At 34.0% G+C, this 20090-nt stretch overlaps 1 protein-coding gene across 10 annotated transcripts in view; it reads right to left on the bottom strand.

Annotated features, from left to right (window-relative positions):
- The window catches only part of Tanc2 (tetratricopeptide repeat, ankyrin repeat and coiled-coil containing 2), a 469601-nt gene that overhangs the window by 259931 nt on the left and 189580 nt on the right, over positions 1-20090 (bottom strand). For 6 of the 10 annotated variants that reach the window (XM_013067044.3, XM_013067047.3, XM_087210157.1 and 3 more), the window contains one exon: positions 2710-2820. The exons of the other annotated variants lie outside the window; for them this stretch is intronic. In XM_013067044.3, the coding sequence (XP_012922498.1) occupies positions 2710-2820 (111 nt within the window). The remainder of the gene's footprint in view (positions 1-2709; positions 2821-20090) is intronic. 10 annotated transcript variants of the gene reach the window in all.

Raw genomic sequence — 20090 nt, 5'->3', positions numbered from 1 at the left:
GTGATGTAGTTAATATTCCCTTTTTTCTTCTTCTTCTTAAGTTCTTTTATTGGTACATTTTAGGTATACAATTCATTTACATTTATCATTGGGTGTTTGTACCTGTACATGATGTATCGTGGTTATTTTTTCCCCATTACCTGTGCGCCCTTCACCCCCTCCACCCTTCCCTATTTACATAGACATCATTTCCATTTTTTTTCTTTTCTCAGTTTTTCCTTTCCCTCCTTTCCTTTCCCCCTCCCCTCCCTTCACCCCTTCATCTTTGGACCTTTTTTCCTATTTCAAGGAACTTAATTGTCATAAGTTCTCTCCGTTTTCAGAAACTGATAGTGTAAACAAGGGTTAAAATGATTAAAAATGAATAATTGATAATTTGAAATATTTCCTTATTAATGAGATTTCCCTAGGAGAGAACTTATGACAATTAAGTTCCTTTTTTTGGAGAATCTATCTTCAGGCAGATGAGGGAACTTCAGAGAAAGCTCCTTCACTGTTCTTCTTGCCTGCTTACGGGACAAAGAAGGGAAAAACCTGGAGGGTAGTCATAGAGATCTTGGTCCTGAGGATGCTTCTGAAGCCTTCCAATCTTCAAGTTCACAGTACTCAGCATGCCAAAGTACCACGTGTATTTTGGTGTATCCATTTCTAAGTCCCAGCAATTTGTTTTATGAATGTACTCTTTCATTCATTTGTTGTTGTATTTTGATAGATACTATGTAGTACTATCACATTACTATTCTTATCTCAGTAGAAACTTATTTTCAGAAGGTCTAATAACTATTAGAAAAGGTCAAATCACTATGAAGTTTCTATGCTTTTAATCTGTTTCAGAGAAGAAAAGGGAAGACTACATAGCACGGTAATCAACATCTTGGTATAGTATTTTAGTTTCTTCCTGGCTTTCTAAAAATCTTCACTGAGGTTTGGTTTGATTCAATTCTAAATCAGGAAGGAATTCATGCGTGTGGAAAGTATGCATAAACAATTATTTTGGTAAGATTGTGCACAGTGATTTAGTACAGACATTCTAACAAACAGCAGCTACTTTGCTTTTTGACAATTACAATAGCTAAATTTGATTAAGGACGTCATATGGGAAATGAAGCAAAAGAATAGGCTTCAATAATTGAAGCCCTGACAGCCATCAAACTTGTAAATCTGAAAAGAAAAGGCTCCCAAGGGCAGGAAGATACAGTTCAGTGTAAAGGGCTTGCTGCCTAGTGTGTATAAGGCCTTGGTTTTGATCCCCAGCACCACAAAAGGAAAAAAAAAAGAAAGAAAACAAAGGTCTTTGGAAAATGTACAGGAATTAGTACATTTATTTATTTTAACACTAAAATTTCCATGAAGAAATGCAAAGCACAATACCCCATTGCTTAAGAAGTATGACCACACTTCAAAACATGAAGACTTTTATGTGCTACAGTGGGAAACAGAAAAGCTGGTTACTAATACATAAAATACATAAAATACTAATACTAATATATAAAACTGTTACTGATTTAGAGAAGAACAGTCATCTGAAACACTGGTTAAAGTATAAGGTTTGATGCCTTCAGAGTAAAATCTCCAAGATCTTTCAATATTCAAAATTGATTCTTGAAATCAAATGTCTGTTATTTTATTAAGTTTGGTCCAAGTCTTCTTTTCCTTTTTTTTGAATACAGGGTCCCACTATGTAGTTCAGGCTGACTTTGAACTCACTATGTAACCCAGGATGACCTCAAACTCATGGTGATCTTCCTGCCTCCGCCTCCCAAGTGCTGGGATTACAGGTGTGCATCACCACATCTGGCCCCCAAGTTTTCTTCCATTAATTTGTTTGTTTTAACTTGTCCTATCTGACTTCACAGATACACTATCCTGACTTCTCAGAACTATTGATAACTTTCCTAGAACTAGGAATTATTTTATTCTACTGATCCCTATGTTGTAAATATGTAGTGATTCCATTCATGATGATATAACACCAATTTTTCTAAAATAGAAGACAAAACCAAGTCTTCTAAGGCCTTCTACTAATGTTCTGATTTGTATACTTAACAAGAGTTGTAAATATTTCTGACACAGTTCTATAGACTTATTCTAGAGAATGTAAAAGATGTTGCCAAGCAACACACCTAAGTCTGAGAAGAATTTAAGCATTCATGTGTCTGTCTCAGTTTGGCTTCCAGTCAAGAAGGGTTTCAGTGAAGTCCTATGTGTGTTTACAGGCCATTCACAAGAGGAAGTATTTCTAAAAGTGAGTGTCCAAAAGAAGCCCAAATCAGAAATCTATCTTTTCTTAATTCAAGTTTAGTATTTCCAACATCATGCCTATACAGGAATTGGGCATATTAGGTCATGTGCAAAAGGTCTGGCACTAAATGAACATTTCTATTCATATCTTCAACATTCTTGTATCTACACAGCTACAAAAAAATTTCTTCAATTACTTCAAATCACAAAAATAATCCTAAAACCTATCTTCCAAAATTATTTCATTTATATTGAAAATTATCTTTGAAATTATTTTCAATACTTTCATTATTATATCAATAGTCAAAACAGAATGTTCAGTAAAAACTATGTACTTTAAAATATATAATTGGTTGCAAAAGAAGAAACATGTTTTTATGAGTCGAACACATGTAAAATAGTGCTTGGCTGGATAGGCCTGATCCAATCCTCCCTCTTTCAAAGCAGACACTTTGCATGCATGCTTACCAGGGCAATATGCATCCACGTCCAGTTTCTGAGGTGAAGTGAGTGTTGGAGAGCCAAGCTCCGATTCTGGAATTCGTGGGCTCTCAACAAACTTTGCCTTCCTCAGAGGGGCTGAGAGAGCGAGAGAGAGAGAGAGAGAGAGACAGAGAGAGAGAGACAGAGAGAGAGAGAACAGAGGAAAAGAGAAGGGAAAGGGAAAGAGAGAAACACAGAGGGGTCATGAGTAAGGGGAACAGCAAGCAACAGATGGAAGCACTTAAATGAACAACACACTCTGTCAGACTCAGATCAGGTTACCCTATTTTTTTTTTGCCAGAAAAAAAATTTAACTGCATTCTTCATAGAGGAGATGGGTCTTGTTAAAAACTCGCTTAAAATGGGGAAGGCTAAAATTTAATATTCAAAACTGTAAGCATAAATTGTGATTGTCTATTACCTTTGGTTATATTCTCTTTGTAAGGCAAAGAGCTCTCTTTAATGGCTTTCTGTGCCACTAAATACAAGCATTAACTAAGGAAAGTGCAGGACTAAGTTTTAAGGTTTTGTTTATAGAAACTGTAGTCAAAGGTTTTCTTTATGTAGAAATAACTTCTCTAATACTCAGTTGTGATAAATATCAAAGCAGGATTAAATATAATCCAGCAGGCCTAACCTACATAGTTTAACAAAGAGATCAATCACCTTACTGCTCAGACATTAACGTAAGAAGTGAAAACTAGTGGTCTAAAATATTATCTAGGGCATGCCAATTTGACACTGATGCAAAGAGATGTAATTTAGTTACAAATTTAATCACAAAGCCTATGGACTTGCATTCATTCGTTATTATATAGATATGGACTAGAGTGCAATTTGTAAATTAAATGTTTTACTTACTGAAAGCACATATCAATTTTATTTACTGACTTTAGGGAAAAATTAAAAGCACTTTGATATACATTTGAATAATTAAATATTTTAAAAATTAAAATTATGGGGACTTGGGCTGGGGATTTAGCTCAGTAGCACCGCACCTGCCTGGCAAGCTCAAGGTCCTGAGTTTGACTGCCAGTACAAAAACAAAAATTAGGGAAACTCTTTTGGTACTTCCAAACTGAGTTTTATTAAGTAAACTTTAAGGCTAAAGTGCTTATCATAGCACTGGCACAAAAGTATTGGTTAGGTTTGAAATTCATTTGTATGCATTGTATATTAGTGTCATAACCATAGGTGTCTAAGACATGTGAGTGTTTAAGATCACATTACTTTTTTTCAAAAGTTTCTGCATGTTTTCCCAAATCCCATCCATTACTGATGCACAGGGGATTGTAAGTTATTCCCAAAAGACACTATAAAAAGCATTATAAAACTTTGCCATTACAATGGCTAGAATTTTTTTGAAGATACAAGTGGTAACATATTAAAAGAATATAGAAAAAATTTTAATGTGCCAATATGCAAAATCTACAGGCAACTAAATCACAATTTAAACCACAGGATGTATACATATACTTTAAGTGTATGTTAAAAAAAGAGAGGGGGCCGGGGATTTAGCTCAGTGGTTCCGCCGCCTGCCTTGCAAGCGCAAAGATCCAAGTTCGATCCCCGGTACAAAAAAAAAAAAAGAGAGAGGTAGGGGGTGGAAATAGGATTTTAAAAAAGGAATTGTGATGCATTGCGTACATGTATCAAGTCCCTGTGAGGAACGTGATCATTATGTACTACAGACTTCTACCTCCCAAAAAGAAAAAACAAACCAGGAGAAGGGGTCTAAGATATGCAGAAAAGGAAGGAGAAGAGAGGAAGTGGGGGAAAAAGCCTGTTACTGTTCTCCTTGGCAACAAAGCCCTAAAAAGTAAGCTGTCATCCAAAAGTAAGCTTTGGAATAGCAGAACTCTCACCTCTCCTTAGACTATTATACTTAGATTGTTTTTAAATATCACTATCACAAATGAAGATCTCAAGAGATTTATATGCAGGATACTAACAGCCAATATCCAAATCTCGCATTATATTCTCACCAACTGATTAAAAATGAAATGTTTTATTTATTCAGTATTACCTAGTAAAGGAGAAATGATTATAATTTTTATTCTGCAAGCTCTTTAATTCATTACTAGATTTTTATCAACACAGTGTCATGGCATCAGAAAAACTATTATACCTGTTGAGTTCTGACAAACACAGTGCTGACCTCTGATCAAGGAACAATATATATCTAAAAACTTTTAATAACAATTTTTACAATAAAATTTTGGAGTAAGAGGAACCAGCACCTTAGAGTAGAAATGTAAGAAAGAAGTTGAGGATGGCAGAACTTGACAGAGGTTTGAGGAGTGTACAAAAATTATGAGATGGAGTCAAAGGGAAAGATCAGGGTCCTAGAGATCATAAACAGCTGAGGACCATGAAAAGAATGTTGACTATATGGTATTATTCAGAAGCTGAGTGGATCACAGCAAAGGAAAAAAACGAAACGTCTTACTAAAATACATAATTTCCAGCAACGAGCGCTATTTAAGATCTGTGAAGTTCAGTTTTTTTTTTCTTCTCAGAGAATTTCAACTAGGGTTATCTTTATAGTTCACAGTGAATATTTAATTCTTTCTTCTATTTATCTTCACTTCTACCTCATCTATGGGGTACTACACAAGTCTAATAATGAAGTTAAATTATTTTTTAAGGTAGATGATAATGGTGCTCTAAGTTATAGGTAACCTTATTTGTAAGTCAATCAAACAGAAAAGTATAATCACAGGTAAGACAGATTGTCTGATAGCTGTAATATTGGATGGTAGAGAACATACAAAGGCAAATTAGAAGGTGGAGCATAATATTTTTCTTGAAAGCCTAGAATTTTAGTAGACTTAATTGTAAAAAATGGTATATAAGCTAATTTAGATGGCTAAGAGACTTTTACATCAAAAGGGTTTACCTGGCAGAAAAAAAATAAAAGTGGTTGAATGAGATGGGTAAAAAGAAACTACAACCAAAATCAGGTATTTTGATGTGATGTAAGAGATAACATGAAACTAATGCTCTGAGAATGATTTGAATCACAAAACCGGGAACACGAGTGTTAGAGGATAAGAGATTTGAGTGTGGGGATCTGGTAGAGGTTTAAAGAACAGACATAATGATTTGAAAGATCTAGGTCTTACCTCTAGCTTTTTACTACTTTTTTTTTTTCACTTGATTTTTGGGGCATGTGGCCAAACCTGGTTTGTTAGGACTCCCCTAAATCAGGCCCTCCCTCTCTAACCTAGGACTCCAATAACATCATCACAGATCAGCATGATTCGTAAAGGCTGAATTTTGTGTATGTGTTTCTCCTAGAAAGGGGAGCAAAACAAAGATTTCTAAGATGTCAGAGGATGATGAGAAGAATGATGGTTTTGAGGCAGGTGATTAGGTCTGGAGGAAACCAGTCAAACAACTGGGTGGAATGTGTCAACATCATAGAGACTCAGGGAACATGCACAGAACATATGATTCAGTATGACTCTGCAGCTCCTGAGACTGTACACAGACCAAATCAGAAAAGTGCTATTTTCATTTCTTCATTTACATCTGGCTGGAAGCCAAGTCTTTCTATAGGGTAGTTTAAGTCTGAAACTGAGCCAAGTGAGTTTTTATAGGACAACCACGCCAATGCCTTATTTGTGTGAGGGAAAGGTCAATCCAAAAATTTTGAACAAAAAAGACCTTTATCCCCAGGGGCATTGTGAGTCTGTCTACCAGCCCTTCTCACTCTGCAGAGTGTACTTCTTTTCTACCTTTAATAAATGTACATATCCACCATTTCTGTGTGTTTTGTCCAATTCTTTGAGACACCAAGAACCTGGAAAGAATTCTCCCAGAATCTACTGTCTGATAATAGTATCACAAATTATTTTTTTTAATTGAGGATATAATGTTGAGGCAAATATATGTTATGTCTTAGAAAGTAGTAAAATGTAAAAAAATTTTGTTTGATTGACTTACATTTGTGGGTATAGAATGTAAGACTATTGGTTCTCTAAATATGGTGCCTGGAGCAGTAGCACAGTAGCACATGGGATTTGTCAGAAATAAAAATGACTGGGCATCTGAGTCAGAAACACATGAGGGTGGGGACCCAGCAATCTGTGTTCAGCAAGCCCTGCTCTGATGCACACTAAAGGTTATGAACAGTAGATTAGAAAAACCTATAAATAGCACCTGTAGAGCTGATACCTAAGAGGATAAAAGCAATCAGACATACGATACAGGAATGTTAATGGTGAAAGAGAAAATCCACTTATGGAGGTTCCTCCACAAAGCGGAATGATGTAGATGGTATTGATACAAGACTAGTCCAAACAAAAAGGCATTAAAATAAGAATTTTAGCCAGGCAAGGTGCCACAGCCTGTCATACCAGCACTTGGAGACTGAGGCAGGAGGACAGTAAATTTGAGGCCAGCCTGGGCTATACAGCAAGACTCTGTTGAATGAATGAATGAATGAATGAATGACAAATAAGAAAGAATCTTAAAACTACTGAGATATTTGTCTTTGAAAAGGTTTCAAAGCAAAAGGAAATTTTTAGGAAGAAAATGGCGCAAGACTCAGATTCTCATGAAAGAAAGCAAAGAAGAGGAAAATGAGAAATGGATAATATAAAGGTGGGAAGAACATAAAACACTGAGGAAAGAACTCTGAGATGTAAATTTAATTACAAGTACAAGAAGATGCTCTGAGAGTGAAGGAATCAAAGAAAATCAGTTCACAACTGAAGATGAAATCAAGAAAGGACAATTTCACATTCCTAAACATACGTTAAAACTTTGACTTAAGGCTTTCCCATCAAGGCTGAACATCATGAATGTGAACCTGTTTACAGATTCTTTCCAGATTGTTAATCCCAACCAATACAGAAGAACAATTACTTCTCTTTATGGACTGCCCTTCTATTTCAAAGCTTTCCCAGTTTGACATTATCCCATCTCTCTATACAATCTATATTTTTCTTTCCCAAATTTTCATAATAAAAATACTCTTACCTTTAAATCTACTGGACATTTTTCTAACTGCCATATATCTAGTCTTGCTGCTAGCAGTTACAGAAACTTGTCCCAGGACCTAGTATCTATGTGGCCAGTATCTGTAATGGCTCAATAAAACCTATTAATTCAGAGATGGTTCAGGCTCATAGGTTTTTGGTTTAACAATATCAAGAAAGTATTTTCATGACATTGGGCTTCACATATAAAATGTGTTTAATAAGATTAATGCAAACATAAATGAACTGTCATATTAGTGTAATAAGATTTTAGCTTAGGCAAGAAAAAGAAATACAAGGTATCCAAATTAGAATAAAGAAGTAAAAGTATTTCTCTTTCCAGCTGATATAATACTTTAAATATTCCACTAATAAATGAATTTAACAATATAGCTGCAGGGCATTAAACCCAATTCACAAAAAGTAGTTGTATGTCTATACAACTACAACAACAACAAACAAAAAAATACTTAGGAATAGGATTGCAAGTTTGAGTTCACCCTGGGCAATCTAGCCAGACCATATCTCAAAATAAAAATTTTAAAGGGTTGGGCATATAGTTCAGAGGGCCCTGGACTCCATTTCTAGAGGGGAGAGAGGGGGAGAAGGAGAGAGGGAGAGGGGAAGAGAAGGACTGGGAGAGAGGGCAAAAAGAGGAGAGGGTGGGGGGAGAAGGAGAGAGGGAGAGAGGGAGAGAGAGAGAGAAGAGGACTTTATTTTAAATTTTTGATAGAGTTTTCAAAAGCAGAATTTTATAATATTCACAGCATTTTAGTTCCTACACATTTATTCGGAAACAAATCTTTGGGAACCATAATTTTCCAGGAGCAGGAGGTGGGAAAGAAGGGTAGATGGAGAGATACTATTTGTCTTATGCTTTATTTTCTCTTCAACTCTGAATCTCTGTTAAGTTTAAACACTGGAAATAAGTGGGAATACAATCTTTCCAACTACCCAAAATGCTGATTAACTATTACTTATGAATCTCCTTAAATGGCACACAAGAAATATCTTGAAAGGGGAATGTCAAGGAGCTTTTCTCTTTCAGTTAAACACTTACTGCAAACTAGGGAGATCAAAAATAGATCAAGGATAAAGTGAAGTAGCAGCAGCAGTGGGTTTTGAGAAAATTACTAATCTTGCTAATTTACCTTTTCTTTTTTCTTGAGACAAGGTCTCCCCTATCCAGGCTGGCTTTGAACTCACTATCCTTTTGCCTCAGTTGCTGGAATAATAGCTTCCAAGTTTGTAAACACACCAAGTTTAATTTACCTTCTTTCAAAGTTTCATTGAGAATTTTATGGTTACAAAAGTAACTTGGAGAAAAAATGCTCAGCTCACATTTTTCAAAAGTTGGAAAAGAGCAATGCAAACTCCAAATCAAAAAGGAAATAAGAAAGATTAAAGCAGAAATAATTAAATTAGGGCAGGGATTTATTTAGCTCAGTGGTTTCTCCTCCTGCTGTGCAAGAGCAAGGACCCGAGTTCGATCCCCGGTACCAAAAAAAAAAAAAAAGATCAAGAAATAATTAAATTAGCAAGTAAAAAATAGAATACAACAGTAAAGCCAGAATTTAATTATTTAAAAGGATGAACAAAAAGCCTGAATTTAGACTGACCAAGAAAAACAGTATGCAAATTATCAAAATTTTGAATTAATGAGAATATCACTATTGACTCAAAGAAATGAAAAGATTGTAAGTAACTTTATGAGCAGTTTATGCCAACAAATTAGATAACTTAGATGAAATGGGCAGATTCCATGAAAGACACAAATTATCAAAATTCACAGATTAAAAATTAGAAAAATCTGAACAGGTTTATAACAAATAAACCAAATACTAAGCATTTTCCCATGAAGAACAGCCTAGATGTGGGCAACACTGGTGAATTCTATCAAATAAGAAGAAAAAATAGCACTCCTTTACAAACTCTACCAGAAAATTAAAGTAGTTGGGGCAGGGTAAAGTAGCCTAGATAACCAGGCTATTGTGGATACTTATGGCTAGATTTTACATAAACAGTGTATAAGAAATATGTAATGAAATTTATAAATTTAATCAAAATATCACACTCTGCCTTGTTTGAAAATATACCAAAGTGTGTAAAATAAAAAATTTTAAAATAACCTTTCCCCAATATTATATATATATTGATGATAGTTTTAATATCATTTTATATATAATTTTAATTTTTCTCAGAACTTATTTGGTACTTCAAAGCAGAATGTAAGAAAAAAATTCTGAAAGTACATTATGGTAGAAAAACTATGTTTGGAAAGATTATTGGAAGGGCTGGTCATATAAATCGTGGTAGGAGACAAGGCCTGGGCTTGAATTTGAGCGTCCCATACACACACAAAAAGAAAGAACCAAACTAATTAACTAACTGATGAAGCAGTGAAGGGAATAATTTGTGTGGGACTTATATATCATCTCTTTTCTTAACAACGGAATAGTTCTTCTGAAGCCTGATTCTAATGCAGGATATACCACTCTAAAAACAATTATTTTGGTTTCAAAAAGCTATGAAACAACAAATAAAAAAACTATTAAGATCTAATAGTTTATTTTATACTTTTATTTACATTTTACCTAAGCTCATTTGACCTTCACAAATTTTTCTCTTGCACAAAATTCACAAAGATAAGTCTCATGCTGAGATGGTGGAGCTCCAAGACAGAAGTACCCTGGACTGCTTTATGTATTATGTAAAGACAGTGGCCCTGGAGAGTTGCCCAGGCTTGCTGGGTGAATTAGAAATAGACATTTATTCCTTAAAAATCACTGTGATTGTGCCACCTGCCTTGCAAGTGTAAGGTCCCAAGTTCGATCCCTAGTACCAAAAAAAAAAAAAAAAAAAAATCACTGTGATTGTTAAGATTGTTTGTTGTAGACTATGGTACCAAAGTCTAGCCTATTCTCACTACTGAAATAGCTACAGTTATCTTCTTTTCAATTATCTGCCAATCCTGAATATGTTAAACAGAAAAATTTAAAATGATGGTAATGCCAACTGATTTTCTTTTTTTAATAAAGAAGAGCAGCTTAGAAGGTTTGAGTATCTAGCTAGAATGTTCCAGGTAATCTTCCAGTTATGGTACATGATACTGATTTTCTAGTTTATGACTGCAGAGTTTCTTTTAAAATAAAATTGTTTAAATAAAAGCATGAAATTCCAAGAAAACATTACATTAAAAACAAATATGACTATAAGCAGGTCTGCTGAAAATCAAGAAGATGCTATGCCAAATGAATGAAATTGAAAAATAGTGTTTTGTACCAAACCAAACTGTATCTGAATAGGACAACTCTTGATTTAACTTTCCATTTTCTGCCTATTCTGTGTTGAGCTGTAAGCAAAGTAATTGAGTAACTGCATTTAAATTAGTACCCAGTATGAAGGACAGAACAGGTAAAATATTTTTAGATAATAAGAACAATCTATTAAAATCCGGATTAGTGAGCTGCTTAGGCAGTAAGAGAATTAAGAGATAACCAGTGTAATTGAGACATATTTATTATGTAATAAGTTAAAAAGAATTCTGACATAAAAGCTGTTACAGGGCCGGGGATTTAGCTCAGTGGTTTCACCGCTTGCTGCGCAAGCGCAAGGACCGAAGTTCGATCCCCGGTACCAAAAAAAAAAAAAAAGCTGCTACAGAAAAGAAACAAATCACCTATAAAGGAAAGCCCATCAGAATCACAGCAAAGGAGAGCAGAAGCTCTAAAAGAAAGCAACCTCTAACCCACAAAACTATCTTTTAAAACTGATGGAGAAAAAAAAAAAACTGATGGAGAAATAAGATAACTTTCATGACAAAGAACTCTTGAAGAAATTCATGACCACCAAACCATCACTCCAAAATGCTCTGAAGGACACTCTAGAAAGCGATAACAAGGAATACAACACTCCATGAACCCCAAGAGAATGAATCTACCAAGCAAAGCAAGTAATTAAATGGGGTGGGAGGGACGAACAACAGGAAAATAACATGACGAGAATAAGTCAATAAATATCAGTTACAGCCATCAGTGTAAATGGCCTCAATTCACCAGTCAAAAGAAACAGACTGGCAGAATGGATCAAGAAGCAAGATCCAACAATATTCTGCAAAAAACCCCACAATATTCTGCATATACGAAACACATTTAATTGTAAGAGAAATTCAACGGCTGAAAGTCAATGGATGGAATACAAAACTCCATGTGACAGGAACCCAGAAAAAATCAGAGGTAGCTATTCTAGTTGCAGACAAAGTAGATTTCAAGCAAAGACTGATTAAGAGAGACAAAGAAATAGAGGGAAAAAAAAGAGATAAAAGAAGGTCACTACATGCTTGTAAAAGGAATAATACAAGAGGAAGATAACAATTATAAACATGTAAGCACCAAATAGCAGTGCACCTAAATATATAAAATTTTAAGACATAAAAAATCAAACAAGCAGTAATACAATTGTAATGGGGGAGGGGGGCTCACTACCCACTGTTAGAAACAGACAGATCAACTACAAAAAAAAAATCAACAAAGAAATATCAGACCTGAAGCAAACTTTTGAACAAATGGACTTAGTAGATATCTACAGTGTTCCACCCCACAACATCCAAATACACATTCTTCTCAGCTGCACACAAGAAAGTCTCCAAAATAAGACCACGTACTACCTAACAGAAAATGCTTAAGTACATGAAAATTAATTGAAATGATCTCATACATATTATCAGACCATGGAGCATTGAAATTGGAAATCAATGGCAAAAGAAACCACAAAACCTGCATAACACCCTCCTGAACAACGAATAGGTCACAGATGAAATTAAAGAAGAAATTAGATAGTTTCTACAATTAAATGATAATGCCAATACAACATACTGGAATTTATCGGATGCAATGAAAGCAGTCCTATGAGGGAAATTTATAGTGGTGAATTCTCACATTAGAAAAACAGATCGAGCTCAAATAACCTAATGGTGAACCTCAAGCTTCTTTTAAAAAAAAGAAGAGCAAGTCAAGTCCAAAGCTTGTATGGGGGGGGGGATTATAAAGATCAGAGCAGAAATAATGCAATGGAGACTAAAAAACAATACAAAGAATCAATGAATGGAAGAGTCAGTTCTTTGAAACATTAAAAAACAATGACAAACCCTGAGCTAACCTTCCCCCAAAAAGGAAAAAAAAGACTCAAATTCATGCAATTAGGAACCAAAAAAGGTAAAATCCCAACAGATACTGCAGAAATTCAGAAGATGAATACTTACCTTGAGAATCTTATTCTAATAAGATGGAAAACAGAGGAAATGAACAGATTCTTAGATATATATGAATTACCAAAGCTGAATCAAGAAGATATAAAAATTCTAAATAACCCAATATTACTCAAGGGATTTGAAGGTGTAATTACAAACCTCCCAACAAAGAAAAGCCCAGGTCCTGACAGATTCACTACTGAATTCTACAAGAAATTTAGAGAAGACCTAATGTTGCTACTTCTCAAACTCTTTAATGAAATGGAAAAGGAAGCATTACTCCCAAACTCATTCCTGGAAGCAAGCATGACCCTGATACTGCACCAAAAGACTTCTAGATTTAATAACCAAATTCAGAAGTATAGCTGGATACAAAGTCAATGCTCAAAAATCAATTGCATTCCTGTACATTTATAACAAACTCACTGAGGGAGAAATTATGGAAATAACATCTTTCACAGTAGCATCAAAGAAATACTTAGGTATCAATCTAACAAGGGAAGTAAAAGACTTTTACATTGAAAACTACAGTACTCTGAAAAAAGGAGACAGTACAGGATAACAGAAAATGGAAAGATATCCCTTGTTCTTGGGTAGGACGAACCAACACAGTGAACATGGCCATACTTCCAAAACTGTTACACAGATTTAATGCAATCTCAATCAAAATACCAATAGCATATCTCACAGAATTAGAGAAAACAATCCTAAAATTTACTTGGAATTTACTAGAATCTGGGATAGAGGAACAGCATGACTCAGTTGTCGTATCTACATTTAAGCCTCAGTTTAAAAGTGTTTACCATAACAAGTCTGGTCAATAAAATGGTGAGCCATGCAGTTTTAAATTCTCACTTTAATAAAACCTTAGTGAGTAAAGGCTCTTAATATCATAATAGGTTCTCCACTTTGTCCTGTTTAGCTGAAGGAATCCAAGGTAAGAATATTACTGAAGCTCTAGGTAAACTCAGAATGTTTTATTAATTTATTCAACAAGTGTTTACAGAACATCTTCTATAAATATCTACTAGTCTACTATGTCAGGATAATATAGAGGATAAATACTGTTTTTGCCTTATGTAAAAATAAGACAAATTACACAAGGAAATAATAATAATAAAGATGACTAAGCACTTATAATCCAAGACTGTTCAAATTAATTTACTCTTAATCCTCTTAATAGGCTTATAAAGCAGGTACTAGTACATACTACCTACTTTTTATAGACAAAGAAACTGAAGCACCAAGTTACTTTCCTCAAAGCACAGGTATCAGTTAGATTTCAAATCCAGACAATCTGAATCCAGAGTTCATAAACTGTATTATACAGCCTTAAGTCTCAGTATAATGCTAAATAATGTAAAACTTACATTTGTAATAAGTGCTAAGATGGCAAAGAGCACTCTGAACTGAATGTGTAACTTTGTCTCAATTCTAAGCTTCTCATTATAAGATAATAATGTAACAATGTATTTGTTCACGATTTTGGGGGGTAGAGGGTTCTTTAAGTACTTCCTGCTCATTTAAAAAATATAACCTAACAGGTAAAAATGGCTTCTCTTCAAAGGCAAAGGCATAATGTACAGAGAACTGAAGAACAGAGAAAGGTACAGAAAAATAAGTAGGATCTTGAAATTACAGTACCATTATATGATATCATCAACTATTATTATTGGACACTATGTCTTATAGGCTGTTTTAAGTCATTTACCTGTAGAACTTCATTGAATCCTTACAAACTATGGTTATTGGTATATCTAGTCCATAAGTGAAGAAACTGAAGAACACAGATGTTTTATCTATAGATTTGGCTTTTTTGTTTTTTGAGACAGGGACTCACTATGTAGTTCAGGCTGGCCTTGAACTCACTATGTAGCCCAAGCTGGCCTTGACCGTAGCACTCTGCCTCAGCCTCCCAAGTGCTGGGATTACAGGCATGCACCACCACGCCTGGCTCCTATAGGTTATATATAAACTTCCCTATGCCATACAGCATATCATATTGCAGGATTTAATGTGAAGGCCATCTGTTTTATTTTAATATAAAAATTTACTGAGGTGTGAATGTGAAATGAAGAAAGAGATATTTACTTTATCTCTAAAAGTTTTAAAGAGTCCTATATATGACTTTACATCACAGTCACTAAAAAACACCTAGAACTCCAAAAAGTGTATACAGCTGTGAATTTCTCATTAGATACTTCCTTCTCCCACATCTGCTCCCACCAGTTTTACGTAGTCTCCCCACACCCTCAGCTAACGGTTTGTACTGTTCAGGAAAGCAAAAGCAAAAAGCAGAATCACTTTACAACAGATTCATGGTCCTCTATGAATCTATACAAATTTGAAAATAGTGCTTAAATAGTCCTTAAAACCATTTTAATCCTCAGCTTCTGTACAAGTTATGTTATACCATCTTGGTTCACCCAGTATCTTTTATACGGGTTATTATTCATATTCTCTGTCTGTCTGTCTCTGTCTGTCTCTGAGTGTGTCTGTTTGTCTATCTCCTTTTGGGGAACTAAACCCAGAGCCTTTGTATTTTGCTAAATTCTCAGCCCCATCCATCCTTTTTTTTGTTGTTGTTATCAGGGATCCAACTCAGGACCTTGAGCTTGCCAAGCAGGTGCGGTGCCACTAAACTAAATCCCTGGCCTCCATCCATACTTTTTTTGGAGATAGGGTCTTGCTAAATTGCCAAGTTGCCCAGGCTGGGCCTAAACTTGTGATCCTCCCAGAATTCTGGGATTACAGGCATGCTTTTAATTGGATATTTGTTAAGGTTTAGTTCTTGACCCCTGAGAGTTAAAGGAATATCCTAGGTTGGAATACTGATCTCTTATGCCTAAATTCCTCAATGGTTAACCCAATGAAGTCTTTTTTTCTTCATTTAGAACCGTAATAAATTCAAAGTGCTAATGAAAAGCTAAAATGAGCAAAAATATAAAAATGAAATGTAGTAAATGTTACCACAAACAAATGTAGTAAATGTTCAGAAAAATTTACTTCTTTCCTATTCAATTATCATTCTTAAGACTCTTACCTATACTTTCAGTTTTAACTATACTCTCTATAGATATAGCTTTCAAATTTACAGTTTAAAAGCTTATTTATTTTTAAAGTGTTAAAATCACATTTCCTCTCTGATATCCAACTATTACCTTGCTTCTCTCAAAATCAGCTGTCCTTCTAATCTCCTTATTTCTATAACAAGACCATTGTTCTCATTCTTAAAATATTAAATCATCTGTGATAGAACTTTCATATTCTTGGTTTCTATAACTAGTCAGTAAACTGTTTCTTCAAAATCTTTTTCTCTTTGTACCTTTCCCACTGCTCTATCTTATTTTACCATTGCCTCAAAGGCCTACTCAATCTAGTACTAGTTTTCTCTTTCACAGTATCCTTTCATGAAGCTTCTACTCCAGACAAACTGATGTATTTACCATTTGAATTTATCTGTATTCTCTGGCTTCCAAGATTTTATTTTCAAGTCACTTTATCACTTCACATTCGAATCCACATAATAAACATATTTTTTTTTCTTCTACTTAATAAAAACACCCAGTTAGGCATGGTGGTTACGCTCATAAACCCAGAACTCTGGGAGGCTCAGGTAGGAGGGCTCAAGTTTGAGTCCAGCTTAGGGAACTTAGTGAGACCTTGTCTCAAAATAAAAATAAATACAAAGGGTTGGGAATGTAGTTCTGTGAATAGTATTTAGGTTCAATGTTTAATTCCCCATACCACAAACAAAACAAAAACCATTAATCTGTAAGATATTAAAGTGTAATTTCTCTAAAGAATTTGAGTAAACTGCCACTTTGCCACAGTCTTCTGGAGTGCCAAGATGAGTTTTTTCATGCTTCATTATGTACCATTACCCACTCTTCTTTTCTTTGAAATAACATAACTTTCTTTAGTCAGTAAAGTGTGCTTTTTGATTTTGTAGGAGTTACAAAAGAGGGAAAGAAAGAAAAGGTTGGTTGTCACATAAGTGTTAGAGAAGCTAAGCAGTTAAACAGGTTCCTTTATTTCAAGACTTCTCAACTTCAAAAATGCCGAACTGTTAACTTCTCCATCATTATTTTTCTAATTCAGACATGATGGATTCTTTTCTCATCACCATGGCTTAACTCAACTACAAATCACTACTTACACTTTTGAACTGTGTAAGACTTCTATCTTCAGCTGGATTCATTTTTTCATCCTTACCTCTTAATTCTCTATTTTCAGAAAGATAGCTTCTTTTACTTCAAGATCTCTATTTTTAGACTGATACCTGGACCAGGTGATCTATGTAGTTACGTCTGAAACTGGGTAAAGTATATGTATGGGTGTGCAAATTTACAGGAGAAAATGTGAGACATATTTCTACAGAGCAAGTTTTATTTAATTGCAGAGGTAATTTTTATGATAAAACTAAAATAACACTTTTAAAATGAAAAAAAAATGAGACTCCCAGGGATTTCCAGGTTTTGCTTTTGGGTTGTACATCCCAACTTTTTTCATAAGCTTTGAAATTTTTCTACCCTAAAGGTACTCCCATGGAAAAAGTCCAAGAAGATTTGATATAGGCCAATGGAAAGGAATAGTAGAGAAGGAAAGTATCACTATGAGAACAGTTCCTCCATGCCAAGTACCATACTGGCTGCTTTGCATATATTATCTTTCTTAATGCCTACAATGATAACTACAGACCTGGATTGTTTCATTAACAGAAACTTCAGAAAAGTTAACCTGTTAAACTACAAAACTTATAGTAGTGAACATATTTTATTATATAATGGTGGAAGTATAAAGAATATACACCTGTCACTGACATTTTGTGGCTGATTCCTACGAGCATAACTAGCACTCACTCTTAAAGTAATTTATCACCAATTATTTTAGTCAATATAGATCCTGACAGCAGTAACATTCATATTTCCTAGTAAAAGCTTGTGAGTGGTATTAACAAATTACCAGATATTCAAAAGTCTTATTAGGATTAGGATGGCACGTTTAAGTTTTAGTCAATAAAAATGGGGGGAGGATTGGCCCTTTTCTATTTATGTTTTTATATATTATTTATTCACTAGGACATTTCCTCCCAAATAAAGGTAATGTCTACTATCAACCAAGATTTTACCAATTATTTACATTTCACATGAATAATACTGAAAAGACTTAAAAATTTTTTTCAGAAAGTAAATCTACAAATGTGAAACTCAGGCTTTCCCCCCGCCGCCCAAAGAACACCACCACTTAAATCTGAAGCTTGAAGCTTTTCATAACAAATAAACTAGATGGTTCTACTTATAGCAAGCCTAACACATAATATACAGATTTGCCAGATCAACTTAATAGGGATTGATTACCATAAAAGGACTTACACAATCTCTTAAAATAGGGAATGAATTTTAAATTAAATCTCTTAAAACAGGTAAATTTTAAATTAGCCAATTTACCAACAAATCAATAGGCTTATATACAACCTTTCAGGAATATGCATTGGTCAAAGCCCCAAACATGAGAAAATATCAAGGAACATGCCAAAAAAGATTATCTGAAAATGAATAAATTCATTGTTTAAAAATACTAATCTTATTTAAAATTATATAAATTGATCTTTGTTACTATTAATAAGAATTATGGTTAGATAGTGGAACATAAAATCCTTTGTTGCACACATATATATATACACACACACACATCTGTGAGGATAAACTAATAACAAAGGAGCACTGACTTAATGTACACACTCATTACATACTTATAAATTTTAAAAACTTGTATTTTTAATCTGCATGGCAATAGTAAAAATGTGACTATTCAATTTATTTAATCTGTTAATTACAGATAATACAAGCAAAATCTTTTTAATGACACATGACAGGTATAAAAACTAATATTATTAATTACTCTTAAATATATCAATTCTCCCTATTTAAAGGTTTCTTAAACATCAAACAATGGAAAAGGTAAACAGGCAAAAATCTCAAAAATGGAAGGACTAGAAATCAAAATACATAATAAAAAATAACAAAACCTTTTTTTCCCTAATTGTGTAAATTAAAGGAACCAAGTCATATCTCTAAAGCACATATTCTCTGAACAGTATGCATTTATGGGCAACTCAGGGAGATAAATAACTGAAAGAGTAAGCCCAGGTGAAAGTGCTTTTTTCTTTTTTTCTTTGAGATGACTAAAAATTAGTCTAAATATTCTAACTTTAAAAAATCAATTTTCCATTTCTAGCACATTTCTAAGTTATCATGGTTAGCTGAATAACTCGAGAAAAAATAATTAAAAGCCAAAAAACAAGTCTTTTGAGAAAATTCAATGTAATTTCAGTTGATAATTACCAAATGATCTGAAAATATAAGTGAAAAAGGTGAATTTCTTAATGTAGTCTGAACTTAACTGGGAAAAACAGATAAAAATCAAAGTAACTAGTAAATAACATGAACGTTTTCAAAAAAACTCTTTTAACATCAATTTATTTGTAAACATTCCAGTTAATTAAATAGGAATAATCTGATGTAGTAATGAAGCATGCTTACAAAATTTCAAGCTTCTATACTATATTGTTAAGCCATTTTACTTATAAGGATACTGCAATAGGAAGTAGAGATCTATTCTAGAATCATATCTTAGAAAAAAAGCAATCTGACCTTCACATTTACATTTTAAAAATGAATTTTTAACAGCTCTCTGTGCAATTAATGCTCACTTTTTTAATAATATAAAACAATTCTAAAAGGTTCATAAAACATAAAATTATAAAGTAAAAGAACACACAAAATTAAATAAATATACCTAATGACAATTTCTTAATGGCTTCTCTGGAAAATAAGTGTCAAATTCTCTTAGGCTACATTTCCCTTCTTAGAAGGCTGAAAGTAAGCCTTACAACTCAAAAATCCATGTAACGCAAAAATTCTACTCATACTCACAGGTTTTAATTTTTCTTCCCCATCAGTCAACATTATGTAGTTTTTCTCCCTTTTCAGGTTTATTCATTGGTCATGTTGGTATCAGACTTGACACATCAGTAATGATCCACATTTTAATCTTCTCCAGCTAGCTCTTTACTCTGCCCAGAACTTACTGTGCATTACAGGTGACAATTCTTACAGCAGATGTTGATT

This window comes from Heterocephalus glaber, unplaced genomic scaffold (assembly GCF_053883595.1).
Source record: "Heterocephalus glaber isolate CG9 unplaced genomic scaffold, H.glaber_assembly_v1.0 deba00001124, whole genome shotgun sequence".
NCBI lineage: Eukaryota > Metazoa > Chordata > Mammalia > Rodentia > Bathyergidae > Heterocephalus > Heterocephalus glaber.
The sequence above is the reverse complement of the archived record's forward strand: the minus strand, read 5'-3'. Positions and strand labels throughout refer to the sequence as shown.